The 15,961-nt window shown below is 39.0% G+C and overlaps 1 protein-coding gene and 1 pseudogene across 1 annotated transcript in view; both read left to right on the top strand.

Annotated features, from left to right (window-relative positions):
* Nucleotides 1–777: 777 nt before the first annotated feature.
* The window catches only part of ZDHHC13 (zDHHC palmitoyltransferase 13), a 43,794-nt gene continuing 28,610 nt past the window's right edge, over nucleotides 778–15,961 (top strand). Inside the window, exons 1-3 of the mRNA XM_090263239.1 lie at nucleotides 778–919; nucleotides 12,726–12,871; nucleotides 15,513–15,635. Coding sequence (XP_090119365.1) covers nucleotides 893–919; nucleotides 12,726–12,871; nucleotides 15,513–15,635 — 296 coding nt within the window. The 5' untranslated portion in view covers nucleotides 778–892. The remainder of the gene's footprint in view (nucleotides 920–12,725; nucleotides 12,872–15,512; nucleotides 15,636–15,961) is intronic.
* LOC150018084 (CD2 antigen cytoplasmic tail-binding protein 2 pseudogene) lies at nucleotides 4,852–5,846 on the top strand (annotated as a pseudogene).

Below are 15,961 nucleotides of genomic sequence, written 5' to 3'. Positions count from 1 at the left end.
TAGATTTCTAGACACATATTATGATTTAGTATTAATTTTATAGACTAAGGTAATCATAATGTTTTCAGTTCTTTTACAGTTTAACTTCTGAAGGTCTTAATCTGGTTCACCTTGACAACAGATATATTAAGGAATAATTAATTACAAAGACTGTGTTAGTGCTGGGTTAGAAAAGCTCCCATTTTCTGGGGACTGAGTAGGGAGAGCCCCACTGCCCCACTGGAGCTCCCCAAGGGCATGGACGAAACCTTATCCTATCTTCATTGCTGTCTTTTGAGCTGAACAGAATTTAGATGCCAGCTCCTTCAGAGCAGACCTTAAAGGGACGTGGAGAGTGCAGGTGGGGTTCTCTTGCCCAATCCTCCTCTAGTTTGAGCTGTGGAATTCATTATGTTCTGTTTTGTAAGAAGAAAACAGACCCCCTCCCTCCGCACCCCTCAGCCGTGGAATTGATTATCCCAAGATGGCAGAAATGGAGGGTGGCAAATGTTTTATTAGTTAACATTTGTTGATTCCTTATTAGATGTCAAACATTGGCTGGGGGGCTTTACAGGATGGGGTATGAAGATCAGCATGACACCTACCTAGGCAAGTAATGCAGGCTAGACCAGAGGCTGGAACTTGACCGCGGTGACGCGCTGGGGGCGGGGCCTCAGACTCGGGGTTCCCTGCCAGCCTCCCGTGTAGCAAGAAAGTCCCGCCCCCCAGCCGAGGGGAGAGCAGGGATTGGCTTTTCCAAGGCCGATTGACGGTAAAGGCGCGAGTGGAGGCTGCGGCAGAGGCAGGGCCGCCAGCAGGAAGTGGGATTCTGGCCGCTGGAGGCTGGCTAGAGAGCGGGCTGGGGAGCGGGCTGCCTCAGCCACTTGGCCGAGTCGCCACCGTCACTGGGGCGATGGAGGGGCCGGGTCTGGGCTCGCAGGTGAGTGCGGCCGGCTCTTGCTGTCCTGGGAGCCTGGAGAGCGGTGGCGGCTGTAGGGAGACGAGGGCGTGGGTTGATGAAGCTCCCAGAGGCGCCTCCGGAGGCGGAGGGGCCTGGGCCGGGTAGGAAGAAGCCTGGAAACACCGGGAATGATGCTGGGAATTCTCTTTGAGGCGACCGGGAAGGAGAGGCCTGGGCAGAGGATTGAGTGCCTTCTCCAACCTTCCAGCCTTCTTACGGGGGTCAGGTCATCCCCTGGGATCGGTTCCCCCTGTGGCTGGCCGGGACCGCTGTGAGGCCTAGGAGGCGGGGATGGCGGTTCCTAGGAGAGGTGTCAGGTGACACACCTGAGTTGGACCAGCCGGTCTTGACCTTGGGCTGGAGTCTCTGCTGTTCTATTGATTTCTTTTTCGGCGGAGGTGCCTGGGCACCCGCCTTCGCGCCACCCAGCCTTGTTTTAGCTCTTGTTCCCACCTCCTTGCTTACTCCTTGAAAGAATTCAAGCTGTTTAGGCTGGAGAAAGGTGGGGTGGGAGGTACGGGTGGGTATAGCTATCTGCAAAACCTCGAAGGATTCTGTTCTGAAGAGGAGGTATTACCAGAAGCCAGATGTAATTCCAAGCAACAGAACGGGCTAGTGGGGGGAAGTTAACAGAAGATAAATGTTTGCTCCAACAGAATGAGACTTTTGTCTTTCTTTTGTAATGGCCCTTTCTCCCAATGCCTAGAGTGGCATATTGTAGCTGCTCACTTAATATTTATTGAATAAATGAAAAATACTCTATCCAGATTCAGCCAACTTTTAGTGAGTGTTTAGCATGTGCCATATGCTTTTATATGCATTATTTTATTCCAGAATGGAAACATCCTTAAGAAGATGACATTATCTCTATATACAGATGAGAAAACTGAAGCTGTCTCCGGTTGGAGTGAGTTAGGTAGTGGATTTTCTGTCGCTAGTGGGATTCAGGCAGTTTGAGATGATTGGATTACTTGGCCTCTAAAAAAAAGTCTTTCTAATCTTGAGGGTGTTTCTCATGCTCCCCCTTCCCCTTCTTGCAACAGTCTGATGTAGCTTTCAGTGGGGAACAAGACATGTGGGGAGGGGTCAAGGCACTCTTACTAGGTGTTCTTGGATTTTGACAGAAAAAAAAAGGTTTGCAAGCTGACTGGATTTTACAGAAGGGTGTAGAATCCTCACATGGGAACTATGTCTCATTTTCTTTTTTTCTCAGCATTTCAAGGAAAACATAGTAGGTGTAATTATCATATCTTAATTACTGCCACTCATGTAAAAAAACCTTTAGGTTCTTAAAGCTGACTCCCTCATGTTGACGGGAAGATAGCCCTACCCCCGGTTCCGTGACAGATGGAGGGAAAGAATGATTCACAGGTTGAAATTAATGGGGCAAGGTAGAGACATTATTGTTGTTAATAATAATTGCCATTCCAACAATAGTGTAAAGACCTTACCTATATATGGTGCTCTACAGTTTCAAAATATTTACCCATTCTTGATCTTCACTGTGACCCTGTGAGGTAAGAGGGATTACCTCTTTAGATATTAGACCTGAGGCTCAAAAATTTGAAGTCTTTTGTTAAAAGTCTAATAGCTGCTAAGTAACAGAGCCAAGACTTCATTCATTCTACTAGGTGTTAGACACTGTTACATGTGCTGGAGATAAATCAGTGACCAAAACAGACAAAAACATTCCTGCTCTGGTTGAATTTGGCTCTCCTTGTTTCAACTTCAGAGCTGATGGGTTTTTTCCGGAATTTGCCAGTACAGCAGAACTTGTTTTATTGCACTTTATTGTGCTTCGCAGATACTGTTTTTTTATAAATTGAAGGTAAGACCCTTCACCAGTAAATAGATTATGACTTGCTGAAGGCTTAGACGGTGGTTAGCATTTGTTAGCAATGAAGAATTTTTAAAATAAGGTATGTGCATTGTTTTGTTTTTTAATGTTTTATTTCTTTTTAGAGAGAGGGGAAGGGAAGGAGAAAGAGAGGGAGAAAATAATCGATCGGTTACCTCTGGCACACCCCAACTGGGGACCTGGCTAGCAACCCAGGCATGTGCCTTGACTGGGAATAGAACCGGTGACCCTTAGGTCCATGGGGCAACATCCAACCCACTGAGCCCACCGGCCAGGGTTTTATTTCTTGCTTGTTCAACCCCAGCCATACTGGCCTCTAGGTCTTTGTACTTACTATTTGCTCTGTCTGGAATACTCTTTCCTCATATACCCACATGGCTTATTTCCCCACCTCTTTAAGGTCTTGACACAAATGTCACCTCAAATGACGCAAATGGCAAGCCTTCCCCATTATCACCAATACCAGCAACATTCCTTAGTTTCCTTCCTTGCTTTATATTTCTTCTCAGCATTTCATACCATTAAACATACTTCTTTGTCTTGCCTCTTTCCCTCCACTGAATTAGGTGCTATGAGGACAGTGATGTTTATCTGTTATGTTCACTGCTGTGTGCCTAGCACTGGTGGGTATGCTGTAAATAATTGTCCGAAGAATGAACTTGGAAACTGACCTCTGGTACTTCTGTTAATGTCTTGAGAAGTGTTCAAGGTTACTCATCAGATCTGTCTCTCTTTTTGTTTTATTTGATGACCCTCCTCAGAGTTTGAATATGATTTTGTGGATTTTGGTTTTCTCTTAATAATACCCATTGTAACTTTAAAAGTATTTACTTTTTAGAAAAATACTAATTTGATTACTAATCAAATTAAAAATACTGAAGATATCATGAGAAATATATGATCCCTTATATCTTAGAGATGTTTCTCTTATCTATTGCTTTGTAGCAAGTCACCCTAAAACATAGTGGTGTAAACCAGCTATTGCCATGCTCATGGACTCTGTGTCAGGAATTTGGACAGGGCAGAACAGGGATGGTTTGTTTCTGCTCCACCATGTCTGAGGCATCTGCTAGAAAGACTTGTAAACTGGGATGATTCAATACCTAGGGCTGGTATCATCTGGTGTTGTCTTCACTCACGTGTCTGGCAGTTAATGCTGACTTTCAGTAGGGACACCTACATGTGGCCTGGGCCTCTGCACGGCATGGTGGCTGGGTTCTCAGAGCGAACGTCTTGGGAGAGAAAGAAGAAGCTGCCAGTTTCTAAGGTCCGGGCCTGTGAACTAGCAGAGTATCACTTCTGCAGTATTTAGTAGTGAAGCATCACAGAGCTCAGATTTGAGAGGAAGGACAATGACCCTCTCCTCTTGATGGAGAAGTGTCTAAGAAGTTGGGGGCTTTGTTATAAAAATCACCACAGATGTATCCATAGCTCTCATGTAATTTTCATAATATCTTGTTATCCTCTGGAGGAGATTATTCAACTAGCTTCATATTTCTTTCTTGATATTCCTTTTTTTAGGTGTGTGTGGATCTTATCTGCATATCCCTGTGTCTAGAACAGTGCCTGGCACATAGTAGGTGTTTAGTAAATACCTGATGAAGGACCGAATAGATTGTAGTAGGAATCATGTCTTATTAATCTTTTATCCCTAGTTACCCAGTACTATGATTGGTATATAGTAGGTCTCCTTTACATTTCCCTGAATGAAAGATTAATGAAAACTCAGGAGTTTGCTGACATCCTGAGAATTTGCTTAATCTGTTGTTACCTTATTAACATTGTAGGTAGCCATGTAGCAGTTAAGCTTCCACTGCCAAAAAGGGTGTGTGTTTGTGCAGTGAACTCTCTATCAGTGTACATGTCATTAATGATCTTGTAACAGTTCCTCTTAGAAGCATACAGCATGGAGTTGGAAGGAACTTTATAGCTATATTGACCTGCTCCTTCCATTTTACAAAATGTAGAAACTGAAGCCAAAAATAGGGCAGATAATCTTTTGCAGCCTTCCCTGGGTTCTTAGCTCAGTTGGGGAAGATGCTTCTGTCTAGTCATGCCAAAGAGGATTGTGATATTCCAAAGCATGGGAAGTGAGGATGATGAGGATGAAATCAGTGTCCCTAAGAAGAAGATGGTGGACCTTGTGGCTGGGGCAGGAGGTCCTAGAAGCCATTTCAAAGGCAAACACTCTTTTGGACAGTGAGGAGGAGGAGGGGTCCTACAAATGTGACATCCAGGCCTGGGAGGATGTGGAAGGTCAGGAAGCAGCCTCACTCCCCAGTGAGGGAAGTATGCGGATCCTGCCTTTGAACCCACAGGAAGAGATGGAAGAAGGCCGCTTTGATGCTGATGGCAACTACTTCCTGAACTGGGGTGCTCAGATTGAGACAGCTGGCTGGACAACATTGACTGGGTGAAGATCAGGGAGCAGCCACCTAGTCAGCGTTCATGGGTTGGGCTCAGAGGAGGACAGCCTGGGCCAGACACCATTGAGTGCCCAAACCCTCCTCGAGTGCCTCTGGAGCTTCTGTTGCCAAGAGAGACAGTGGCTGGGGCACTGAGGCATCTGGGAGCCAGAGGAGGCAAAAGGGGTAGCAAGGGGCCTGGACAACCAGTTCCCCCCTGTGCTTGGACCGGCTATCCGGGCTAGCCGACAAGATGGTGGCTCGGGGCAACCTTGGCGTTTTTTGGGAGACAAGAGAATGGTTGGCCATGCAGCTGAAAGGGTTGGGGTGCCGGACCTAGGGATCCCCTGACCCCATGCACCAACCTTCTCTGGGCATGTTTGCTGAGGAAATGGCAGCAGGAGAGCTGGAGACCCCAACCCCTGTCCAGAGAAGAGAGACTGGAGGTGGTCCGGTGGATGCAATGTGGGAATGTAAGTGGGAGAACGCAGGCTGTGCTGAGCTGTATGGGCCCTTCACCAGCACCCAGGTGCAGACCTGGGGAAATGAAGGCTACTTGCCTGATGGTGTTTATTGCCGGAAGCTGGATCCCCGGGGAAAGTTCTACAACTCCAAAAGTACTGACTTAGATCTCTTCACCTGAGCCATCTAAGGGCCAGTTTGGTGGCCCCTTCTTTCCTGGACTCTGGAGGGAGCTCCAGCTGCCTCAGGCAGTGAGGATATTGGGGGCCACTTTTCAGTTGATTTTTCTTTCCCAATAAAAGCCTTTATTTGAGTAGTAGGTCCTTGGCTGTGCTGATGGCCAGAAGCCAGGGACCTCCATAGTCCATTTGGAAAAAATAAGTAAGGCAGAATTAACCACCATCACACAGCCAACGTGAAAGCTGAGACTTTGGCCTTTCTCTCAAGGAGTTTACATTTCAAAATGGTAAGAATGAAACAACTAGAGAATACCATAAAAATATTTTTCTGATAACTGGAGAGTAATGTCTAAGAAGGATTTAGTATCACAACATAAACTTTGCTTTAATCTTTTGATGAGAATATATGGTTGTTTTCCTTAAACATGTTTATGGGACTGTCTCCAGTCAAAGTTAACCTTTCCCAGAGCAGGTCATCTCCTTTCTCACCTGTAGCTCTGGTGGGAAATTTTGGGAAGGAGTGAATCTAGAGCAAAGGAGATAACTTAGGGCTTTGGCCTCTAAACTGTTTTGATCATGCACTCCTATCAGTAAAACAGTTTTGAACTTGCACCCCCATGTTCAACTATTACTGACCAGCACATGATTCATTGCTAGGTGAGACAAGCAAGCTGATGAATGCGGTTCCATTGTTTTTTCTAAAACAAACGTAAGAAGAAAATGATAAAAACCTATGTGTAGATATACTGTATGTATAATGTTATATATGCTAGAGTATATGCACAATGAGGAAGGATACACCAAACTGCTAATAATAGTATCTTTATGATATAAGATTGGAAGGGAAAGTGTTCATTTTTGTATTTCTAGATCTTTAAAATGAATGTGAATCATAATTTTAAAAATGAGGTTTTATATAAAAAATAGGCTGATTTCTCTGTCAATTTTAGCCACACCTGTTTTTTGACACTCCAGAAATTGAGTATAGTTCAACTTTTTCCTTACCACTTGTCTTCCAATTGGATATAATTATAATTACTATAATATGATGAATTCAAAAGTAATGTTCTTATTCATGTCTTAATGCAACAACCTATGTGTTTACTTTTAGCTGTGTGCAAATATAAAATAAGAATGTCAAGTACTGTCGTTGAATTTACCAGATAAATCAGAACTTAGGTGATCAAAAGAGCATTTCTGGTTCTGGTTCTGGGTAAGATGGGCTTAGCACTGGGGAGAATGCCAGTAGCAGCTCTCTGAGGATTCTGAAAAGTAAATTGTAGCATATAGATTGGGGAAAAAGACAAGAATTATAAAACAACAACAACAACAAAAAAAACGCTGAACCAGGAAGTAATTTACCTTTTCTTTTTTCATCTGCATCCCCTCCCCTACCTTTCCTCCCCTTCCCTCCCCTCCCCTCTCTGCGCCTCCCCTCTCCTCCTCTCCCCTCCCCTCCCCTTCCCTCCCCTCCCCTCTCTGCGCCTCCCCTCTCCTCCTCTCCCCTCCCCTCCCCTCCCCTCCCCTCCCCTCCCCTCCCCTCCCCTCCCTTCCCTTCCTTCCTGCCTGAACTTGGACCCTGGAGGTGGAACATCAATGTAGGCTGAGAGTGCTCCAGGAGAAGACCTCTAGTGTAGGTTGAAAGAGCAGGAAAGTTTTCCTGGTAGCACAGGCACCTGAAACTCTGAGGGACAACTACTGTGGATAGAGGAGTTTTGGTCCCAAGACAGTTGTTCTTAGATGTGACGTCAAAAGGATGACCCATAAAAGAAAAAAAGTGATAAATTGGACTTCATCAAAATTAAAAATTTTTGCTCTATAAAATAGACTTTTAAGAAATGAGAGGATAAGCTACTGGGAGAGAATATTTGTAATCACATATCTGACAGAAGACTTTTATCTAGAATATATAATATAAAGAACTCTCAAAACTTTAAGAAAACAAACAGCCCAATTAAAAAAAAAGGGGTAAAAGACTTTAAAAACTCACCAAAGATATACCAGATGGCAAATAAGCACATGAAAGGATGCTCAGCCTCATTAGCCATTGGTTGATATGCAAATTAAGACCATGATTAGATACTACTACACATCTATACTACCAACATACTAAGTGCCAGAGAGGATGCAGAGCCGTTGGAACTCTCATGTTACTAGTGGCAATGCAAGTTGGTACAGCCACTCTGGAAAATAGTTTCGCAATTTCTTAAAAATTTAACATACACTTAACAGATGGCCAAGCAGTCTCCCTCTTGGAGAAACAAAAACATGTGTTCACACAAAAGCATGTACATGAATGTTTATAGCAGTTCTATTTATGATTGCCAAGAGAAGCTTTTTGAATGGATAAACTGGGATAGCATCATGTGATGGAATACTATACAGCAGGGAAGGAACAACTAATAACGTGTAACAACTTGATGAGTCTCAAAAGCATTATGCTGAGTGAAAGAAGCCAGTCTTAGAACATTGTATACTGCATAATTCCATTAGATGACTTTCTGGAAATATCAGACTGGGGATGAAGAACATATCAGTGGTTGCCAGGAAGTGTGGAGAGAGTGTGACTACAAAAGAATATCCCAAGAGAGTTTTTTGAGGCTTTGGTACTGGTCTGTATCCTGATTGGGGTGGTGGTTACACAACTCTATACATGTGTTAAAATTCATAGAACTATATATCAAAAAGTTAACTTAAAAAAAACCATTTGCCTCGTCACAGTAACCTGTTGAGGTGTAATGGAATATTTTAGTAAAAATGTAATTTCTTAAACCCTTTTTGAACTCCTACAGAATTGACTTAGATGCATTACATCAAATATCTTTAGTTTTTTATTTTTAATGGGTATTCTTTCTTTGGGGGTTTTTTTTTTTTTTTTTAATGAAACAATGAAAGTTGTTCAGAGAGACAGGTCTGGTGAATGAGATGAGTGAAAGCTGAGTAACAACTTTATGCTAAAGAACAAGATAGATTACAAAATAAGCCAGTTTTGATTCCTAGGAATGGTTTGCTAGATATTTGATGTGAACCTCCCCCTGAATGTAACTAAAAATGTGGGATACAGTGTAAAATCACTTTAAGTATTTAAAAGTAATTTTTGATGCCATTGTAAATTTTTTTAAAAGATTTCTTAGGTTCTATGTACATAATGATTTGTTAGCAAATAAAAATTGATTTGTTTCATTTCTAATCTGTATGCATTTTATTTTTTTTCCTTAGTGTATTACTCTGTCTAGGAGTTCAGTACATTTTTGATTAGAAGTGGTGGAAGTGGGCATTATTGCTTTGTTTTCACTCTTCAGAGTTAAAGTGTTCAGTGTCTCACCATTGTGTGTGGTAGCTGTAGATGCCTTGTAAATGCTTTTTAAGAGATTGAAAAAGTTCCCTTCTTTTCCTAGTGTCCCAAGAGTTTGTTTTTTTAATCATAGATGGCTGTTGAATTTTGTCACATGCTTTTTTCTACTGAAATTAGATTTTTTTTCCTTTATTCCGTTAGTATAGTAAGTTTCATCTATTTATTTTGAAATGTTGCTTGGTTATAATGTATATTATCCTTTTATATATTACTGAATACAAGTAATTTGTTATTTGTTTAGGCTTTTTGCATATGTTTATGAGGAATATTGGGTCTATAGTTTTCTTTACCTGTAATATGTGTTGGTTTTACTATTGGGAAAATGTTGCCTCCTTAACTGAGCTGAAAAGTATTCCCTCTGTTTTCTGAAGGAGTTGATATCATTTCTTCCTTAAGTATTGTGATAGAGTTTCTCAGTTAAAAGTTATGTGGACTTGAAGTTGTTTTGTTTTTTTAATGGGAAGTTTTAAAATTATGAATTCAGTTTCTTTAATAGATACAAAGCTACTCATTTCTTTTCAAGTCCATTTAGATAACTTGTGTCTTTTGAGGTGTTTGTGTATTTCATCTAAGTTGTTGACTTTATTGACATAAATATGTTCACAGTATTCCCTTATTACTCTTTTAATGTGTGTAGAATCTTGTACTGATGTTCCCTTTTTTAAACCTGGTATTTGTCATTGACTTCTTTTTTCTTGATCATTCTGACTAGAAGTTTACCAGTTTTACTGACTTATTATTTCCCCCAAAACCAGTTTTTGGTTTCAGTGATTTTCTGCATTGTTTTTCTTTTTATATTTCATTGGTTTCTTCTATCTTTATTATTTCCTTCATTCCCTTTACTTGGGATTTAATTTTCTCTCTAGATGTTTTTAATTCTCACCCAAGGATATGTTTATTAATTTTTTCTTTTTTTTAGATAGAGGAAGGGAGAGAGAGAGAGAGAGAGAAACATAAACGTGAGAGAGAAACATCAATCAGGTGCCTTCCTTAGGTGCCCCGACTGGGGATCAAACCTGCAACCTAGGTATGTGCCCTAACCGGGGATCAAACCTGCAACCTTTTCGGTGTACAAGATGATGCTCCAACCAACTGAGCCACCTGGCCAGGGCCCGTCTAGATTCTTAAGGTGAAAGCTTAGATCATTTATTTTACAACTTCTTTTTTCTTACTATAAGCATTTAAAGCTAAAAATTCAAACTAAAAACTACTTAGGCAGCATCCTGCACATTTTGATATATTTTTATTTTTATTCAGTTCACAATATTTTCTTATTTTTCTTTGTTTACTTCTGTGACCTATGTGTTATTTAGAAATGTGTTGCTTGGTTTCTAAATATTTTAGAATATCTCACATATCCTTAGGTTATTGCTTTCTAATTTAATTATATTGTTTGTTTTATGGCCCAGTATATCATCTATTGTGGTGTGTATTCCATGTGTTACTTGAAAAATATTATTAGTGGAGTTTTATAAGAATGTCAGTTAGGTCAAGTTGGTAGATAGTGTTCTTTAAGTCTTCTCTATCCTCTTCTGATTCCTGTCCTTTCGCTGTCCAATATGGTTTTCTGTTTACTTGTTCTATCAGTTACTGAAAGAAGTATTGAAATATCCAACTATAATTGTGAATTTTTTTGTTTTTCTTTTCAGTTCCATCAGTTTTTGCTTCATGAATTTTTAAGTTCCTTTTGGGCACATGCACATTTTTTTATTATGTCTTGATGGCCTCCTTAATATTATGAAATGTTCCTCCTCATCTCTGGTAATATTTATTATGCTGGTATCTACTTTGTCTTATATAATTATAGTTACTACATTCCTTAAGCTTAATGATTTTGCATGGTATATCCCTTTCTATCCTTTTAATATATACACACCCACACACATATTTAAAGTGGGGTTATTGTAGACAGCATATAGTTGTAGTTTTATAAAAATCCAATCTAACAATCTCTTTCATTTTTTTAATAAACTATTTGCTGTTATAAAGATATATGGTATGTCTTTCTTTTTTTCTTTGTTCTTCGTTCATTTTTTTCTACTTTTCCTGACTTTTTTTTTTAGTACTGTCTTTTTAAGTATTTTATCTCTGCTCTGCCTATTTCTTGTACGTCTTTGTTTTATTTATTTAGAGGTTGCCCTTGGGTTAATACTATGCACTTGAACTTATCACTGTCTACTTGCAAATACTATTATAGCATCTCTTACGACAGTATAATTCCACTTCTCTACTATCATAAGAAAATTTAAAAATGAGAAAAAGTGTTATGTTTACCCACATAACTATATATATTTATCCATGTAGTTCTGGCACTCTATTCCTTTGTATTGATTCAGATTTCTATTCTGGTATGTTTTTACATGGAATTTAGTAGGGTGACATTGGTTCAGAAAACCATATACAGGTTTCAAGTGTACAACTCAAAACATCATTTACACTCCACATTGTTCTCCCATATTCCAAGCAAAGTAGGACTAATCTCCTTTATCATTTCTTGTAGTATTAAGTTTGTTGGCAATTTTCTTAACTTTTGTTTGTCTGAAAAAGTATGTACAGTAGTCCCTCTCTATATCGTGGTTCACTTATCGTGGCCTCACTGTATCACGGGATTTTTAAAAGTATTATATTTAATTATTTATCGCGGATTTTTCGCTGTATTGCGGGATTTTGCAGTACTGTACAGTAAATACTAAAATAAAATATAAGGTTCCTACTTTGTGGATTTCCACCTGTCGCGGGGGGGTCTAGAACATAATACCCACAATAAGTAAGGGATCACTATATTTCACCCCCATTTTTGCAGGTGTTTCCAGGTTTACAGTATTTTTCCTTCAGCTCTTTAAAACTATTGTGCTTTTGTCTTCTGGCTTACACTTACTGATGAGACGTCTGAATTCATTCTTATCTTTGTTTTTTTAATATAATGTGTCTTTTTTCTTAGGCTACTCTTAAGATTATCTCTTTATTTTTGTGTTTTAGTGATTTGGTTATGATATGCGTGGGTATGAGAATTTGAGATGTATCCTGCTTGGTTTTTTTGAGTTTCTAGAAGCTGTGGGTTTATAATTTCCTCCAAATTTGGAAGATTTTTGGCTATTTAGTCAAATATTTTAAAGTATCTCTCCCTCGTCTCCTGGAACTCATGTTATAAATATTCAAGAACTTGATTCATTTGGGCAGTATCATTAGTGTGTCTGCTACAACTCCCAAAGCAGAGGCCTGGTGATCTTCCTATGTATAATGTCACTTTCCACCTACTACAAATATCAAGATCTCTTTGTGCCTTTACAGGTGACTTTTGTTTTATGACAAAACATATGTATAATTTGGAATTTTCTAATATTAAGCATCTAATCCTAGTGAAGAGAATGTATGAAAATCTTCCTTCGGATACAACTCTTAAGATTCAAAAAAAATCTTAATTCAATAACATAGACATTGTTGATAGTAGTAAATTCTTTGTTATGTAATTAAATGTGACATCAATTCTCTTACTGTGCTTTGTCAAATTACCCCTACTCTCCAGTGCAGGAATCACAGCCATGGCCTCCACCCTTCAGGATTTGGTCGACATGGAGTCTGTGCACATGAAAACAAAGAACTTGCCAAGGCGAAAGAAGCTCTTCCTCTTATAGAGGACTCTAGTAACTGTGACATTGTGAAAGCTACTCAGTAAGTCTTCCCAGTTCTTTGTTTTATCCTTATGTTCTGTTGAATTTTAATGATGTACGTGCAGTTCATGGCGCCAGTGTATACCCAACTCACTTCATACTCCAGGGCTAGTATGTGCGTCATACCAGCCTCAGAGCACTTCATACAGGGCACTTTAGCTGTCTGTTACTGGCCTCTTCCATTAGATTGTGAGCAGAAGCATGCTTCTTAGCAGAAGCATGTCTTTTTCATCTGTGTAGGCCCCATGCATTTGCACAGTTCCTGTCTAGCGTTAGATGCCCAGTAAATGTTTGCTGAGTGAATGACCCATTTTAAGTGACGCTAAAACTACACTCTGAGTTTGAAATACAAATCTGAGTCTTTTAAAATGTACTATAACCTAAATATGTAGGTGGGATGGAAAAATACCAGCTCACACATTTATGGATGTTTTAAACATTTACTTATGGAGTACTACGTACCTGTTGTCCTGGGTGCCCTAGAAGAAAGTCCATAAAGTAGAAACAGGTTTTCTGACCACTTGAAACATATAGTGGGTTGTTTTGCTTGCACTGAAAATGAAAGTATGTTTTGAAAGTTTCCCTTTAAGATCTCCAAATATATTTGCATAAAATCATTTCTGAAATTTTTACCCTATGAATCTCATTGATTATCAACAGCTACCTACCTCTTGCCATTGAATATATTTTGAGATGTTTTGTATATCAAGCTACATTGATTCATAATCCATTTTCTTAATAATGAAATGTAAATCTGACCATCAGAGCATCTCATCAGCACAAACAAAACTAATGTTACCACATTAACTAGATATAATTTCTGTCAAAAGCAAAGAAGATTGGTGACAATTAGCCTGTTGGCCTTAACATAGACTAATGTATTACTTAGTTAAAAAATAATTGACAGTTATTTAAGTATTCTGATTATTGTTATATGAATTCTAGAGGCTTGGGGAACCACTACTTTAGGTGAATATTATTTGATGTTGTTTATGTTATTATATTTATATGAAGATGAGAGTGTTAAGGCAAATATTTGCTTTAATTAGAAAGGGAACATTACAATGTTCTCTGCTACTGGTAAAGTTCTGTAAGATAAGTGTGAAAAATCAGACTACACTCACAGGGAATTAAAAACTTACATTTTGTGTCTTTCCTAAAATTTTCTATGAGGTTTTAGACCTTCTTAAGTGGTTGTGGGCAGATCTTTAGGTAGATGTGGGAAGGCAGAAATGAGCTAGGATGCTGTGTGTGTGTGTTTTCTAAACAACCAAATACTCATTAATGTGTTCTCTTATATTTCTCACATAAAGGGAGTATTTCTTTTCCAGTAAAATGTTAAAGTTGACATTTAAAAGATAAAAAATATAAAAATATCATTATCAATAATTTACTCTTATTAATATTTTCATTTAGCATTGTCAGACAATTATGTCTATGTTAAGAATGCCATACAGACGGACAGACAGACAGGGACACACATGCTTTTTGATGAGACTGAAATGATTTAATTTTACTGCACAGGAAACATATTTCTACACTTTTGTTTGATTTTGACCCTTGAGGCCCTATGGAAGCTTTCAGGTCTCTAAATAGAAATGTTTCAAAGAAAGTGTTAAATAGTCTTTTGGGACTTAGTAGTTTCTATTGAAAAGAAATATTGCTAATGAATTATTTTAAAAGTTATTATAGCATTAAATAGAGATGTTTCTCTCCTGTTTCTCATTCTGATAGTCAATTAAATGAGTCTCTTATATATTATTTCTCAAGTCCACCCCTACTTTTCCCTTCCTATTGCCTCTTACCTGTATTTATTGCAAGAGCCTCTATACTGGTCCCTCAGTCTCTGCCTCATCCTCTTCAAATTAGTTTCCATACTGCCACTAATGTGATCTTTCTTAAAAGTTAGAGTCCTGGTGCTTTCCTCTTCAAAACTTTCAGTAGTTTCCCTTTGAATGATAGATGAAGTATAAACTTCAAAGCCTGGCATAGAAGGCCCATTCAGTCTCTGCCTATCTATTCTAGCCTCGTCTCTTACCCTTCTCTTTCTTATGCTTTGTCCTTCATCAGTGTTAAATTGCTTATATTTCTCTGAACATCTGTGCAGTTTCACATCTCTGACTTTTGTACATGCTATTCCCTGTGCCTGAAGTGCCCTCCCTTCAGCCTTCAAAACAGTTTATATATCATGTTTCATCCCCTTCAGGACATCTAATCATTTCTTCCTTTGCTATACCTTATACTATGTTTATATTTTATTATTGAACTTATCCCATTTCAAGTTTTAGTCTCTTTCCCTAATTGTGAGGTCATTGCAGGGGTGTTGTTTGGTTCAAGGATAAGAATCAGCACTCTACATTCCTGGCACATAGTGGAAGATCAAATGAAATTTATTGAAGGAGGGCAAATGTGAATGTTAAAGTTTAAACCAAATTCAACCCAAATAGATTAATCTCATCAGTCAAATAAACCAGGTTTACTTTTGTTGTTTGGCTTTACAATATGGCCTCTTTGTGTATATCTTTGTTAATGTATTTCCCTGTTGACTGAAAGATTGGAGCAAGACATGGTAAAAGGAAGATATTTTGATATTTGAAATTATTTTAATGGTACCAACTATGTCCTTTTCTTTCTTATTCAAGATACGGGATTTTTGAACGATGTAAAGAGTTGGTAGAAGCAGGATATGATGTCAGGCAACCAGACAAAGAAAATGTGTCACTTCTTCATTGGGCTGCTATTAACAACAGGCTGGATCTTGTAAAGTAAGATGGGCTATATGTATAGTAATAGTGTATTTATACTTCTAGACCTCTCCTTCATTTGTCTTTTTCTTCAAGTGCACCTTTGAATGTTCAACCATCTGTGGTCCTCTGTTGTAAATGAATACCTGAATCTTTGTGCCACACATATCAGTTATCAGGGCATTGAAAAGGACCTTGAAGATCATCCAGTCCAGGATTGTCATTGGACCAAAATGGAAAATCATAAAGATAAAGTTGAGGCAATGAAATTGAACATTTTTGAAAAGAAAAATCGTAAGATAAACTTTTTCAGGCTAGAACAGAAAGAGTCATGTAGTTTAGAAGAA

The sequence above is a fragment of the Furipterus horrens genome, unplaced genomic scaffold, assembly GCF_987537825.1.
Source record: "Furipterus horrens unplaced genomic scaffold, mFurHor1.1.pri manual_scaffold_2, whole genome shotgun sequence".
Lineage (NCBI taxonomy): Eukaryota > Metazoa > Chordata > Mammalia > Chiroptera > Furipteridae > Furipterus > Furipterus horrens.
The sequence above is the reverse complement of the archived record's forward strand: the minus strand, read 5'-3'. Positions and strand labels throughout refer to the sequence as shown.